The sequence below is a fragment of the Puntigrus tetrazona genome, chromosome 1 (genome assembly GCF_018831695.1).
Source record: "Puntigrus tetrazona isolate hp1 chromosome 1, ASM1883169v1, whole genome shotgun sequence".
Lineage (NCBI taxonomy): Eukaryota > Metazoa > Chordata > Actinopteri > Cypriniformes > Cyprinidae > Puntigrus > Puntigrus tetrazona.
In genome coordinates, this window is record NC_056699.1 from 30862237 (window position 1) to 30878103 (window position 15867).

Below are 15867 nucleotides of genomic sequence, written 5' to 3' on the forward strand. Positions count from 1 at the left end.
CATGGGGTGGAGCTCTCATAGCTGTACATGCTCAGTGTGCATCTACAGTCAGCATCTCAAGTGGATTAAAAGAAGTGGATCAAAGTGGTTCCAAGACAAGAACGCATTTAGGTTTTAGGACAACTTTGATGGAAGGTTTTTAATCCACTTGTTGACTGGCGCATACTTTCAGTGTCCAGATGAACGGAGCAGGTTGCTGAGAACTATGGGAGAGAAAACAGTAAAATGTTATCCACTAGGTGAGACTTGCATGAAATCATCATAAAAGAAAACAGGTCAAAGAAACATAACTTTCATAACTCCAAGTTAGGAAAAGTTGGTTGAAAACAGTTTGTATATAACATTGTGTCAGAATCGCATTCTTACATTTACGTTAAGCCTAAAATAAAACAGCCCAAAGGAGGAAAGAAATGAAATAAAAAATAAAAGCCTTTACCTTGAGGGTCAGACTGAGTACCAGGGTTTTTGCCAATCTCTGGATCCTCCCCTACAAGAAAACGCACTTTTTAGCTTATCCCACAAATTAATTTGGTTGAAGCCATTTTCATAGGTCGTAGGGTGGCATAACACGCACTTGGACAAGTCCGTACTAAATGTTCCTTTAACCTCTTTTTAACAGTCTCTCAAAAAACACGACTCTGGTGGGACTCGAACCCACAACCTTTGAATCACTTCTCTAAGTGTAGCTTAGAAGTCCAATGCGCTATCCATTGCGCCACAGAGCCACCTGTTGAGGACCCGAGGGCTTTTGTAATACAAGCAGAGCAGTTAAACTGGCTGCCACGTCATACACCCAACCCCCACTTCCTCCACACCAGCTGCTGCATTAGTTCAGCTGCTTTAAAATAACCCAAGTACCCTGGCTCACATAAGTGCTCGTATACAGCTGTGAAGCAAATGAATAAAAGCTTTTAAGAGTTAAAAAAAAAAGGTTTAAAGTCTAAAGACTTGTTTTTGCAATCAGAAGTGCTGAAAAAAGTCATCAACTTTTTAAAATCAAAACCGAAGTAGTGCTTATATGAAGATTCTGACTCTTTCACTGAAGAAGAGCGCCAAACTCACCTCCTTGTATTTTGAAACACAGTTTCTTTTTCTGGTAGGCGAAGTAACTTGAGGCGGCACCGAGGAGGGCGACACCCACTGAACTGATGATGGCAGCCATAGCTCCGCCTGTGGGAGATATTTAAAGAGACAGAACACATAATACAAGGAAAAAGAGGCCGCTTTCGAAATCCTTTAAGAGTGTACGAATTTAATATGGCTTCATCAATAAATAAATAGAGCTTGATAAGAAAACTACAGTGACTTGGGAATATAACAGGAGGGAAAGCGAACGGTAATAGTTTTTGCCACTAGGGGGTGCAAAAGAAGTCTCCACAGAAAACTTGGCAAACGTTACTGTACATATTGTTCTTTAACCAGACCTGTTTTTAATTTAACAGATATAGCAACTAGTACAGTTTGAAGCACGCATACAGACTTTTTTTTTTTTTAAATCATACAGTATTTAATAGCACTAAGAACAGAGAAAAAAAGTTTAAGGAAAAAAAGTTTTCTGATTTCTTTACATTGTTTATTGCATTAAAGACATAGATTAAAAAAAAAAAAAAAAAAAATGCTATGCTATGTCCTGAGTTTTTTAAGACATAACTGAACATGCATAGCCAAGAACATTTTTAAAAATCCCCAATACATTTTAGTTTGGTATTAGTTTATTTCGTTTAAATAGATTTTTAGTTTTTTAACCAAACTTTGTATACCTTTTATCTTTCTGCAAAATGTGTGTAGAATGGCCATAAAAGGGTTTTTTCATTATATACAATGTATCTATAAATTAAATCTACTTTGCATATTAATGCGTTTTTGGGGCAACGTGTAATGAAAAAAAAGCTGTGCAATAATAGGAGTAATAATTGACATGATTTTCATAATAATATAGAATATTTTATAGTATACTGAAATATAACGTCCTTTCCTATTCATGTGTTATGTCTGCTAAAATGTGTAATAAAAATGCTTTTAGTCCTGGATATGTATAAAACATCCTGTTTCGTGATAGAAAGTCATATTTAGGTTTGAAACCCCATAACATTTTTCTGAGATGTTGATTAATGACACGCAATTTCAAAAATAGACTGATTTAAATAATAATTAATCTTAATAATAAAATGATATTTTCATAAGAGTGTCACTAAACCAAGGAAAGGGTGTGGTCACGGTAAACATCCAATCATCTGGTATCTCTGAAAATTCACTAAAATGCAATGTCCTCATATATTAATAGGATAGATCAGAAAGAGAGACATTCATAATATTAAAAGTGAGTCACTACATACTTGAAATTGTGCAATTCACTAAACTATAAATGCAGTTTTCGAGTTGCTATGATACCACTGGGACATATTATCCAGTGTAAACATGCTGGGTGTGGCCTGCTGACCTCATCTTTGAGCAGGCACACATGCATGAGGTCACCTGACTAAAACTACTTATCCAAACTAATGACTGCTAAATTATTTGCCATCTGAAGATACGCACGTTTGTCTCCTTAAACTTCGAGCGGCTAGATAAGAAGCAACTGCTAATTAGCTGACAGGCCAGTGTTCTTCACACACGCTCAGTACATTCTCTATGTGCCACCGTTGATGGTGTTTACACCGCGAGATGTGCTGACAATTAAAAGAGCAGGTCACGGCCCTCGGGGCATGACTACGACATCAACCCAACGGAGGGAATTCTCACGTTTCACTTCATTAAAAAGAATCACAGATGCAAAAAAAAGCTGCTAAAATGTTTCGAGAAATCAAAGAGCGACAGAAAATAGCTACTTCAGTGGAAAAGGAACTAGACAAATTGTGAGGCTGACCAAAAAACTGAGAACGTTAAAATGAACACAAAAGAACCCCAATGCTTTGTGAAAAAAATAAAAATAGCAAAAATAGCAAAAAATTAACAACGTGCTTCAAAATACATGCCTGCCAAAAAAAAATTGAGTTTTAAAAGGGTTTTGTTATAACCATTGGGATTTCCCAATAAACAATAGTGTGGAGAAAATATAAAAGAACCTAGTAGCACTATAAAGAAGATTTTGATTTATGAAAAGGTTCTATGGCCTTATTTGGACAGATGGGGGAAAAAAATATTTTTAAATTAGATTTGAATGTCTAGACATACACACACACACACATCCAAAAAACGAACGTGATTCCAATCATATTTTTACAGATGCGTCTCAGTCTGGATGCTCTGGCTGCTCAAATAGGATTTCAAAATGACTCCTGCATCAGCCTAAATGACATCAAAATCGGTGACAGAAACGGCAGAAGTATCCGTATAATATTCAAACAAAGCCAAAGCTGCATGGTATATACAATATATTCTTTCGCAAGTTGTGAGTTTCTTATTTGGAGATCGAGATGTCCGTTTGGAAATCCTCATCAAAAAACGTGGCTACATCTGCGTCATAAGCACAGCAACCCATGCAGATAAGCAGGTTATGTCTGGACACAGAAATCTGATTTGATCACTTGCAATTAATAGTGCAGATAGTCTGCTTGAAAAGGCCTGATTTGAAAAAAATAAATCGAAATAAATCTGATTTGCCTGTAGAGTGAATACAGCCCATGTTAAAGTGGTGGCAATAATGAGGATTTATTTTTATGATTGTCTGTGTAATGAATCAGCCTCTTTTTTTACCTTAAAACATCAAAGCATCTGGGGTTAAAAGCATCCCTATAGCGCCTCTACTCTCTTGGAGATTCGGGACAGCGTAATCCCTGCATGCGCTAAGCTTTTGGTCGAGACCCACACACAGACAAACATTTGCCAACTTCAATCTTCTGGTACATTTTCGAGGTCAAGTAAGTCTAAAACTGAGTTTTGGCCAAAAGAGAACTGTGCGACAATGTTTCAGCGACAAACATTCATTCTCATGAAACGGGAAATAAGATGGCAGCCACGAGCCGATGAAAAGGAAGCGCGGTAATGGAATGCTTAACATGGCCTTGGGGTTAACTCGCTGTACTGTAAAACCGGCTGAGATGGGAAACTCCTCGTTTGAGAACTGCCATGCAAAACCAGTCAATCTCTTACACTTTTACATTGTGCATACACAAGAAGAAGGAGGCTGAAAATAGAATGACCTGAAGTCATAAGGATGTCCTGAGGAAAAGAATTTTTTTAAAAAATGCTATGATCAGTCTTTATTTCACAATCTTTATTTGCTTTGGCTTCCACCTGCTGCTTTTTTTAAATATACAAACATGTTATATCAGTAACTTGGCAAGATTTAAAGAAGTTATTTCATGTTTTATGCTTGCCAAGTCTGCGATGTATTCTAACATATTATTACAATTTAAAATTCATTCATTTTTAAAACCCGTTTCAAATATTTTTGATCAGTCCTTTCATTTCTAAAAGTCTTTTTAAAAACCTTACCAACTCCGAAAGTAGCCGTATGGTCTTACAATCCTTACCGACACGCAAAGAAACCAGTAAAAACAAGTCAGTAATACGATAAGATAATTCCTCGTATCCAATAGCTAAATCAACACGATCACTAATCACCTGATCATCACCAAACATGCATCTCATCCTGAAAAAGCACCAGCAGTCCCAACCTTACAACCAAGCGTAACCTTCCAACCATGTAAACAATGTGTAAGACCATTTAAAAACCCCGTACAAGCAAAAGAGGCTGCTATCCAGGACAGTTAGAGCTCTGCCTTCTCCTCTGTTACATTCAGAAGTCCTCGAAACTGCTCTAGCAGGGGCTTTACTACTTGATTAAACTCGGAAATCCAAGCACTGAGGCCTTCTGGTATATTATCGACTAGCATCTTGATAATCTGGAGCCACTGCTGGTTAAGATCTGCAACGACAGGCAATCGGAGCAGAGATTTAGGGCACAGCCACTGGCAGAATGAATAGAAAAAAAATGTCAATTATACTAAAAGTACAGCATACGACTATTCACCAACCACTGGCTGTTCTGACATAGAAGAAAACATCTGCTAGTGGACATGTACTGCCCGCAATAATGGTTTTTGTCTGTTGAACTGCCCTGTTCTTATGTAAGTGACAGTTAGTCATCAGACTAGTGCAGTCTTCATGGTCTTGCTTTGTAGGTTAAAATATTCTAGCTTTGCGGTCAGACATCTGAACTGTCTCATTCTTGATTAAAGAAATAATCTAAACGGGACATGCTGGCTCCACTAGCAAAGACAAGAACACTAGCAAGTAAGCCAAGCTTTGGAAAGGACAAACAGCTAAAGCATAGGCACTTCCCAGAGGCACTCGTTTTCATATATTTCAGTGGAATCCTCCATAACCTTCACTTTGTGGCCCACTTGTGGCTTTTTTAGTTAAAAACATAAGTTAAATTTAAATCATAGGGATAAATGTTTAATATTTACCTTGAGGTTGATCAGAGGCACCACCTAATGAGAAACACATAAAAAAAGAAAACCTCTCTTACTATTTCAAGATTAAGAGATTAAAAATGTAAAAAAGTATTTGCCATAAATTGAAATAAATACCATTATCGTTATACTGAGGAACATCTCCTCCACGCCCTTAAAGCAAAAGCAAAAAAATCACAGTCAGATTCACTCAAAGCACTGATCTACTTCATAGAAAACATCATTAATAACGAATGCTTGCAGGTTTAAGTAATTGTGACTGCGTTTGGGGCTTGGACTTTGAAAATCGGCTATATCTGAGTCATAGAAAACTGAAAGTCAGGAAAGAAGTCTCCTTACGTCGGTAGCGTCGGACAAAATAAAAAACTCTGCACTCAAGCACACTTCACAGACTTCAGCTGACTGCATGTAAACATGTGTGTAATGAACCATAGTCTATTCTCAAATAGAATTATATATTTCTGTATAAGCAGCTATCAACAGTAAATTATCAAATGGAGAAAGCAAAACAAAGGTATATAAGATCAACGCAGATATACAAAACGTAAATAAAGCAGAGCTTGATTATCATTTTGAATATCAGTTATGCTGATAGCGTTATTCTTTTTAAGCTGCATTCATTTTCTTATTTGTTTTCATCACTTTTGCAGCAAAAAATTGTCCCGACAGACGCTTGCCGACGGCGTGATGACAACTGACGGCCAATTGTCGACTTGATGTGTCCAAGCCTTAAGAAAACCCAAATTAAGAAAAATAATGATGCAAACCTCCACTTCGGCCCCCATCGGGTTTGTATTCACCCCCTTCATTCACATCAGAGAGGTCTGTGTCATCAAAAGTTCCACCGCCTTGATAAAAAAGATAAATGCAAAGTTTCATGAGAACAGCTGCGTAAATACACTTTTGTTTTAGTGTGCTAGTTAGCAAGTAGTTAGCAAGTTAACAGTTTCGGAGAACGGCTTGTCAGCCATGATTCTAAACAATAACAAAACACTGCTATAAGTTATTTCTTTATGTAACTGAAGTCATGAATTATGACAAAGTGGCATCCAGTTTCCACCCTCTCAAACACAGTAAAAATAATCCAAAAATGACACCAGTACAAGACCCTTGTAAACATAAAAACGTACCAGTTCCTCTCTCTTTAGGTGGGACCACGGGCTTTTTGGGCTCAATATCTGGAAATAGTGGGGAAAAATACAAAATATACAAACGTAAAATACAATATGAAAAATACAAACGTATGCCATAATCTGTTCATTCAAAGCAGCATACGCACGTGTGCCTGAAATGGACACTAGTGTGAACACTAATATTGTTATTTTTATAGTTATTCTAATTTTCGGTGTGAGCGGGGCTCTGTCTTTCCAATCATTCTAAATAGCACCTTTATAACAGCTAATTGTTGCTTCGCACGACTATGTAATGAAATGCATTAATACCCATTATCTATATTTTTAGATTATAAGAAAGAAACTGTAAGCACACTACACACAGCCTAATAGAAAAACACTCATTTTTACCTGGACCAAATGCATCAGACAGATCGAAATCACCTGAGAATGAAAATATTGTGTTATTACATTTTTAACCTGATTACTGTAAAAAATGAAGTAACACCTGATTTGAGGTAGAAACAGAATTATGACGTGTATGCATGTGTATATTTTACCTCCAGATGGTTTCTTTTTATCTGCAAATAAAATAAGAAAGGAACAATGCAGTACATTAGTCGCATTCAATTCTCGGATTGAACGTTCCTATGTAACCTGCTAGCACTTTCTTTTACATGCACTTACTTGCAACTAACCTTAAACCCTAACATAAATCCATGCTGTTAATTCATATTGCTATAAAACATGATGAAACTAAACGGAAACCCTAAAATAAAAGTAAAACCCACAAACTTTAAACAATTTCATAAACACCTCAGTATAATGCTGTCTTACCATCTTCTGATTTGGGGGGTGCTACTGGAGGTTTTTTCGGGTCTGTGTACAAAAAACAATTGTCCAACATTTTCATTTTGAGTTTAGGGTAATTCGAACTTTGTTATTAAACTGAAAGCCAAAGGATTTGGGAAATTTTAAATTTAGAAAGCTTTTCTAGAACATTATAATACAGAAACAAGAGCATGAATAAACAATAAGTTGATCATATTCAGGAGGACCTAATGAAAGAAACTAGCATGAGCGTAATTCTTACCCGAATCGAAGGCATCCGAAAGATCAAATCCTACAAGAACGAGGTGAAACCATGTTAAATAAGTCTCCATGTTCATATACTTCCATGTGCCTAACTCGATCGGTACGATTATGAAATACGGCAACTAAAATATGCTGAACGTTACCTGAATCGGGTTTTTTTGGTGGGGCTGGTTTCACTGTTGGCTTTGCAGGGGCTAGAGATCATAATAATACTGTTAATAGTTTGAACATTATCAATAATGGTGTACTAGAACAGTCCGCTTTGGGAGTATGGCGTTCCACATTTTCTTTCGAGCTACTTTATTATATTTTCTATTTATTTATTTACATTTAAATATATCAAATTAAACATCAAAAAGCAGATATCAATATAATGAGAGACCAAACTAATTAAATAGAAAGTCATCTTTACTTACGCTCGTCATCATCAAAAGCATCAGAGAGGTCCAAATCTGCAAGAAAACAGTTATTTTAATATTTCACATTTCTTTAGTACTTTCATGGCCAGTTTAATCCAAATTTCAAGATTAAATTTAATTACTCTTAACTAAATAAAAACTGCCAAATACATCAGAAAATGTCTAGAAAACTGGCAGATAGGCCTAGAAATTTCCAAAGTTTGTCTTATTAAAAAAAAAAAAAAATGAATAACTTTCCAACACGGAATGCATCCAATCACTATAAAAGCACTGGTTGGTTTTACTAAGGCAAACATTTCCACTGAAAGCACCCAATTCATGCATTTCTAAGCAATACGCAGTCACATTACAAACACAGCCGATATGTAAAATATTCATTACAATAAACAGCCCATAAATGCCTAATGGAATTTGACTAATTAATTTATGAACTAGTTCATTAGCAATCCAAATTGTTAAATTTGATCAAATAGAAACCAATTAGCATGATTTGAGCTGCATTATGCGATTTGCATGTGGCTCCACACCACCGTGCGCAGCCCAAATAAAGGATGCAAATCGAACTCAAGCGAAGCGACTCAAATGACACCGAAAGTAATTGTTTTTCTTGAAATCATTTCCAAATATAAAAGGCTATTAGCATTACAGCGAGTCGGCGAAGGAAGCGACAAAACAGCATCTAGCGCTTTTCCTTGTTCGAAGTTACTACTAAATAAAACCATCTGTGTCACCAACTCAAAAAAACCAGTCTAGTTCCCAGAGGGCCTTGACTAGGCTAAACGACTGGAATCTGACAGTTCGCTTTTACATGAAAACCCCACCCAGTTAAACACTGTATGCATCTATTGTACCTCGTATTAGATAGGCATTGTGACCAAACCCTCCCAACCCTCGATGGCATAAAGCAAAACTGTACGCCAAGTTAGGTTTAACATCAAAAATATGGATAGGTTTTCGGATGTACACTACACGCGACACATTTGATGTTAAGCGTGCGACTGTATAACCGCCACACGAAACACCACGGCGGAGGCCGCATCCTGTGGCTTATGTTGCCAGGCAATGGACTGTTTTCATTGTGGTCTATGCAAAACCCATGATGCCTGTTGGTTGAGTCACGACTGAAACCAGAGCGATCCTTTTATCCGGGTGCGTGTTTTTTTGCCATATTCCGTGCATTGCATAAAAACACATTTGCGAAGAACTACATTTAGAGTTGAGGAAAGGTGAAGATTCAGGCAAACTTGACGCAGGTATTACTTGCAAACGTTAAATTATCGTTTGGGTGTGTCTGATTTTGCTTGTGGCCTGAAAACTTCGCACGTGGCGCTGCTCTGTGAGCATTTCGCACCATTAAAACCCTAAACAAGCTAGAAGAAACTAATCTCAGATCGCGCCAAAACATCAATGTCTCATTCTGTACAAAAGAAAGCGGCTGCGGTTAACTTTGAGACGCAGTGCAGGAAAACAGGAAGTACGGGTCGGCATCACGGGATAAAGTATATTTAGTACACTGGTAAAGGCAATTTAACAGCTGATAATGCAGAGCAAAATGTTATGCTTTTGAAAAAAAAAAGTTTTTCTATGGCCTTCGAAGTCTAACCGGAGATGACGGTTGCTTTCCCAGCTGGGCAAAGAAACTAAACAATGAGAAAGTTGTTATCATTGGTTCATTAACAATGTTTGTATTAGTGTTTGCCAGAATTATTTATTGTCACTCACTCATATGCCTGCAGCAAACATTAAATATGGAACAGCGCAGCGTTAAAACATGACACCCATGCATCTGCTAGCGTGGAAATATTAACTTGTGAGTCAAAGAGAAACGAATAAATGCTGAAATGTGCATTTTAACATGTAAAGTACGTGTTTTTAAATGAGAATAAAGGCAAAGGGAGTTGGGAATATGTTCAAGGATGACTAATCTCAACTTTATTTGTATGTCATAACTTTTGGTCATGCTTCTAAACATTTCCTTTGTGGAAATTAACCACGGTTTCATTGTAGTATCCATGTAGTATATATATATATATATATATATATATATATATATATATATATATATATATATATATATATATATATATATATATATATAGACACACACACTATACCCACAGCGACATATACCACGGTTAAACTACTGTTAGTGCAGTAAAACCATAGTTAATTTTCGTAAGGGTTTATGTGAAGGTTAGAGAAACAAATACACTTAGTCCTACGATTCTCTTGCCATTCTTCCCATGGGTTGGTGAGTCATGCAGCTTGTATGTGGAAAGATTTCATTTCAGAGTCAAACCAATGTACCAAACCAAAGTTTTCGGTCATTCAAACATTCACAGCCTTTTCGTACGAATAAATAAACACCCGTTATTATCGTTCATACAGAGCACGGTTAACGGCGTTCTTTTTGGGTCTTACTTTGGGCACAATACTTAGTACCCATTTATACAAGCGCTGTTACCAAAACAAAACGTCAACAGTTTAGACAGAAACCCATACCTTGCGCTCTTGTCGCCACAAGACTTGCCAGAAGAAGTAAAATCCACGCGTGTGAAGTCATCTTGCTGCAGAAACGCACGATTATACCGAAAACAATGCAATTTGAAAGATATCAAACTTTATGAGTTTTGAATGCCACAGCCGCGAGTATGTCGAAGGCAAAGTCGCGCAGTAACTTCGGTGACCCGCCCCTCAGAGAGTGACCCGAGCGCGGTCCGGTGCTGTTCCTCGGCTCGGTTCTCCTCACGTTCTAATTAGAGAGAAGATTCAAAACACTGAGCAGGAAAAAGACGCGCCTCGCCACGCCCTACCTGCGCCTTTCTGAGCTTGGCGGCGCGCGTCGTTGAGGAATTGTTAAAAAAACATTCTTCATATAGCCTGTACGAAATTTACAGATAGATATACAACTCTTACGTTAAATAAAAGATGTTTACCAAAAATCTGCTGAAGGTGACGTTGTACAAAATGGACTGTTTGGGCTACTTGTGGTAGACTGACAGTCTCGTTGTGTTTTGAATTTAAGTTAAGTTTTTTTTTTTTCTGGTAAACGCTAAACATGCGCGTGCCAGTTTTAGACGCGCTTCTAATTTCAACGTTTTTTTTTTTGGCTTCGGCGGTGACATGGAGACAGCGCCCCCTGGCAGACAGCGAACACACTGCTTTCTGTCGCCATCTAGCGCTAAACGAACGCCTTGCAACAATACAAGCGTCCAAACGGCTCTACAAGATGAATAAAACTACGGTAAATATTTCTGATCTGACTCACTGAGAATCACCGTTATAGGCTACACGGATCTTCCCAGCGCGATTTGGATTAAAGTTGAAATAAAACACAACCCATTGTCATTTTTTGTCCTCTTAACAATATAATTCAAGGACACCTCGTTTGTAGGACAAAAACCATAAGAGCGTATACTCATTTCAAAACCTTTTTTTTAAAAGGCACTTTACAACGCAACCATAACTATAAAGAGCTATTTCGTTTCATTTTCCTTTCTGAATGTCTCTAACATTTCGCGTTAACACCCTTGTCGTTTTAATTGATTGAATCTGTGTTTTGAGCGAGCGGTATTGGATGATGGGTATCCTGAAGGGACCTCAGAGTATCGTGCCCCCTTGCGCAAATGGTGTGAGAGATCACCAGTGGATGAGGCAGCGCTCTTTCGCGTGTCATGTGTTTGAAGAGCCCACGCGTCTCACTCTAGGTTCCCCACTCGGCACGCACCAATGCAGATACGGACCGGATCGGACGCCGCTGTCGCCTGAACGCGTATCCATCTTCATTGCGCTCACGGTGTCTGCTTTCTCCAGCTCGCCGGTATCATGCAGTCTTTAATATCCCCAGTCACCAAAGCAATACTGGTTGCACTGTTTATTTTTGCGATCCTGCTCATTTTGTACGTGATATTGTGGTATATATGTCGAGATGTGGATTGTGATCACGGAATTTGATTGACGTTATTGGATGCGTCTTTAAGGACATGCACCGGGTGTCCCAGCTTTGGCACTGATCAACAAGGGAGCAAAAGGTGACTCTGGTAAGTGCCCTGTTACTAACCTGTTAAACTCTTGGAATGAGAATCTGGAGCGCACTGCACCGATTCGCTATTTTTCGGGGTTTTTTAATACACCGACATTGACTGTGGTGTCCTTTTGCAGTAACGTGTTGCGCTTCGCCGGCTGTCGGCGAGCATCGAAACGATCCGCTTTCCGTCCACCTGTTAATGTGGACAAATACCGGCTCGAATCACTGCGTATGCGCTATTTCCAGGCTTTTGAACTATTTAAATCATTTGAAATCGGGGACTCGAAAAAGGCGTCTTTGTCGCGTTTGAATCAAATTCAGTGGACTTTTTTTTTTTGCTGCCGTTTTTAATGAGCGAACTTGTTTTCTCCTTAAGTTTATATGCAGGTACTGCATCGCATTTCATAAACGTGATTCTCACCTTCCCAAACAGACAGCAGAAAGCAAAAAAAAAAAAACGCTGCGTTTCGAGCGAAAACGAACGATAAAAGTTGCGATATAATATAGAGGTCTGTCAGTGGTTTTTGAGGTGCACAGTTTATGGATGTCTCATTTTTCTGCTGTCATATACACTAAAGCAAATATCTTATACCAGTTCATCGCACTTGAACTTTATGGAAACCTATGGCAAGCCTATTTAACATGTATTCCTTTAAATTAAACGACATCTCTCTCTTTTTTTTCTTCTTCAGGTTGTATGTTTAATATGTCAGCTATGGCAGAATATTGTATTTCAGTTTTGCAGTAGCACAGGGTTCTCCATCATCCTGCAGAGTTTAGCTCAAGCTCGTCCCAGTTTACCTACCTGAAGTGATTACTTTAGCCCAGGTGAGTTTTTTGTTAGTTAGTTTTTTTTTTAAATTAAAGCTAAACTCCAATCTCTCCAAACCCACGATCACTGAGAAATCTCAGTAGTTAGGCCATCCATTTCAGTTATATTAGAGCTTATAAAAGCATGCTTGCGCGTCCGTGACCAGTGTTCAGCAACATTCAGGCTATCTGAAGCCAGAATCGATTATGCACGTGCAACCGGTCAGAAAGCCTAATTTCAGCTCAGTTATTAGCAATATTGAATATGGACGTTTGGGTTTGCGCAGTGAAACGGCTTGCCATAGAAACCTGTGGTTCGCCTGTTGTGCGCTTAAGACCCGAGAGAGCGCCTTTGGAATTCGGTTCGTGCCCCCAGCCGTTCGTTATGGAGATCTAACGAGAACTACAGCTTCACGTGTCTTCACGTGTTTGTTTCCGTTTACGACGCAGACGTTCTCGACAAAGCCGTCCCTGTTTCCGTTGTTTAGACTATATTTCTATTCGCCCGTTTCTTCTTTTGCGAAACGGCTACAATTTCACGCCACGAGCATTGTGACTCACCGATTAAATACTCCTCTCTGAACGTGAGAGGAATCTCAAGAGTCGGCGCAGTCACCGCCGCGCATCACGAGCCGCGGCGCCCTCGAACCCGGGCCACCTATGAGAGGGAGCTTGAGAAAGAACCGCCGGACCCGGACCGGTGTCGGTGAAGCGCTCAGTGCCGACAGAACCCGGAGGAGAGCTTATCTCCCGCGTGAAGGACAAATAGAGGGCAGATGGGTAGTTAACCCAGATGTATTGTTCTTCAGCTCGATGTGAAATCTTGGATAGAAACAAAAAACGCATAATGAGTGGATATAAAACAAGTTGATGCGTAATGTTTCTAGGAGGGAGAGGGAATAGAATGATGTAGAGCCTTAAACTAAACTTGTCTTTTGGCGTCGGTGTTGATGTTCTAGTCATATAACTGTTTTAAATAAACAAATAGATGGGTGATGCACATACGGTACATATTTTTCAATGATTGTGTCAGGGGCAGACAAATAATTGTATTAAAGATATCAATAAACACATATATTCACTGTATTCATGTCTCTAACCGCTATCAGTAACAATGTGAAGCTGGGTGGTGACATTAAAGAAGTTATAATGCCACATCGATTAGTATATTATTATTCATGCAGGTAAAATATTTTAATTATCATTTGTTCACTCTTTTGTCATTCCCAAAACCACAAGACTCTGGTCAAACCTTCTGAACTAAAACCTGAGAAGGTTTCTGTCTCCGTGTTAAAAATGAATGCAAGAAGATCCGAACTGATCATAAAGGCACTGTAAAATAAATCCATATCACGTTCGAGCTTGACCACAAATGATGATTTCTGTTGCCGTTTTTTGCATAATTGCTAAATGAATAACTCAAAAGACATATGGTGATTCACGTGGATTCATTTTACGATGCCTTTATGATCTTTTTGGATCTTCTAAGTGTTAGTTACCAGGACTTTCGAACGAAAGTTCAAAATGAAAAGGTCTTTAATTTGTGCTTGGAAAAAGAGCGACCTGTGTTGAGAGTGAGTAAATAATGACAGAATTTTCACACTGACTGCCAGCTGCACTCCATGTAACAAATTTCACGACCGTTCTTGGAACAGTGGAAGTGGAGAGAGAGAGAGAAAGAGAGAGAAAATAAGAAGCGGTAGAGTTAGAGATGGGGGAGGGTTGGCGCTCCCAGGTTAAAAGTGCTGTTGTTCTGAATGCATTCTGACAAGGAGTCTGCAGATACAAACAAACTCTGAAGGGGGAAATACAACAGCTGTTTTGCTATCCAGCATCCAGAGTAAGAGGAAAAGAGGGAGAGAGAAGATCGAGTTTATGCGTGAGTGCTTGTTTGTCTGGAGGCTTAGCACTTCTGGAAAGAACGAGTGTGAGTAGGGATTCAGGTCAGTGTTAGAACATGCTCAGGGGAAGCACACTCCCTGGCCCTGAAAGGATAAAGCAACATGCCTGCTATAAAAGATAAAGACAAGAAGAGGAAGCAAGGCCGAATCTCTTTGGGTCACAATGGCACGTAATTATTCGTTTTTGATAAGTGGCATTGATATAACCTTTGAGGACAAATCCTGAGTGCAGAACCAAGTTGTTGTTTTGACACACCTCTTTAACCGTGTCTCAACATTTTCCTTCCCCCCCCTTGAATTTTCAGACCTGAATTTTGATAATGTTTAAGTTTAAATTCGAACACAAAATTAGAAATCGTCTGGTCCTCAGTTTCCACGATTTAAGACATTCAGCCTCTTTTCACAGACAAAATCCCTACTTATAAGGCCTGAGAGCACTTGCGGTAGAAAATGTCTATTTACATAGCGCTAGTCAAACATCAAGGATTCTCCACAACCTGCTGTCACTGCACCAAAGCTGAGCTCCAGGTTTGCGTTTCTCTCTCCTGAGGGGTTTTCATGGCACACGACAGTAGGCTACATAAATGCCTGTTTGCTCCTAAAAGAAAAAAAAAAAACAGTGTGCGTCGAGAATATATAGTGGAAGATTCGAGGTTATTCACATACATACGTTTCTCTAATACAACTATTTTCAGGGCAGATTATTGTCAGCATAACAATTCAAGCGACGATTTGAACCGCAAAAAAAGAACACGAATTTTGAACTGTCTTGGTAATTGACAGCAGACCTTAAGCTGGTGATCTGGCATCTCCACAAGTAAAACTTGATGATCCATGTTGTGCAGAAAGATTTGAGAGGGTTCCAAAAGCACATCTTGTGTTGTGTAATTCAATGGCGCAAGAACATCTGACGCATCTATATCCCAGCTCCGCTTTTCCCAGAATGTTTTAGAGATCTTGTTTATTAACGCGCTAAAAAGCTGATGAGTTGAATCAGGTGTTTTAGTGAGACATCTGAAACATTCAAGTAGGTGGGTTCTCGGTGTCTGCGTTTTTACTTATTAAGAGAAGAATCTAAAGTAA

General features: G+C 38.7%; 2 protein-coding genes and 1 non-coding gene across 5 annotated transcripts in view; 1 reads left to right on the forward strand and 2 right to left on the reverse strand.

Moving 5' to 3' along the window:
• Positions 1-142: 142 nt before the first annotated feature.
• Positions 143-11129, reverse strand: cd99 (CD99 molecule). 3 transcript variants are annotated; one of them, XM_043235414.1, is made up of 15 exons: positions 10983-11129; positions 10549-10798; positions 8044-8079; positions 7771-7821; positions 7626-7655; positions 7370-7411; positions 7093-7113; positions 6944-6976; positions 6551-6598; positions 6188-6268; positions 5538-5573; positions 5415-5438; positions 1063-1170; positions 437-487; positions 143-203 (listed from the first exon to the last, which is right to left on the reverse strand). In XM_043235414.1, the coding sequence occupies exons 2-15, from the start codon at positions 10607-10609 to the stop codon at positions 169-171; spliced, it is 657 nt and encodes a 218-aa protein (XP_043091349.1). In that variant the 5' UTR covers positions 10610-10798; positions 10983-11129; the 3' UTR covers positions 143-168. The 3 variants fall into 3 exon arrangements, with proteins under 3 accessions (XP_043091349.1, XP_043091340.1, XP_043091357.1); XM_043235405.1 differs by lacking the exon at positions 10983-11129 and having other exon boundaries at positions 10549-10865; XM_043235422.1 differs by lacking the exons at positions 143-203; positions 437-487; positions 1063-1170; positions 10983-11129 and adding an exon at positions 4202-4870 and having other exon boundaries at positions 10549-10872.
• On the reverse strand, positions 634-725 carry trnar-ucu. Its single transcript is given in 2 exon segments — positions 634-669; positions 689-725. It is a non-coding gene; the product is annotated as a tRNA-Arg (tRNA).
• Positions 11130-11646: 517 nt separating the features above from the next.
• dhrsx (dehydrogenase/reductase (SDR family) X-linked) overlaps positions 11647-15867 on the forward strand; it is a 39968-nt gene continuing 35747 nt past the window's right edge. Inside the window, exons 1-2 of the mRNA XM_043235391.1 lie at positions 11647-11866; positions 12027-12086. The gene's annotated coding sequence lies outside the window, so the exon portion shown is untranslated. The remainder of the gene's footprint in view (positions 11867-12026; positions 12087-15867) is intronic.

Bases quoted from the DNA above. Each gene is read 5' to 3' on its own strand.
- cd99 (XM_043235414.1), bottom strand. From the start codon at position 10,609: ATGACTTCACACGCGTGGATTTTACTTCTTCTGGCAAGTCTTGTGGCG. The intron at 6,269-6,550 runs GTACGTTTTTAT...TTTTTTATCAAG, and splicing joins ACCTAAAGAGAGAGGAACTG to GCGGTGGAACTTTTGATGAC. The intron at 1,171-5,414 runs GTAAATATTAAA...TATCTCCCACAG, and splicing joins TGCCTCTGATCAACCTCAAG to GCGGAGCTATGGCTGCCATC.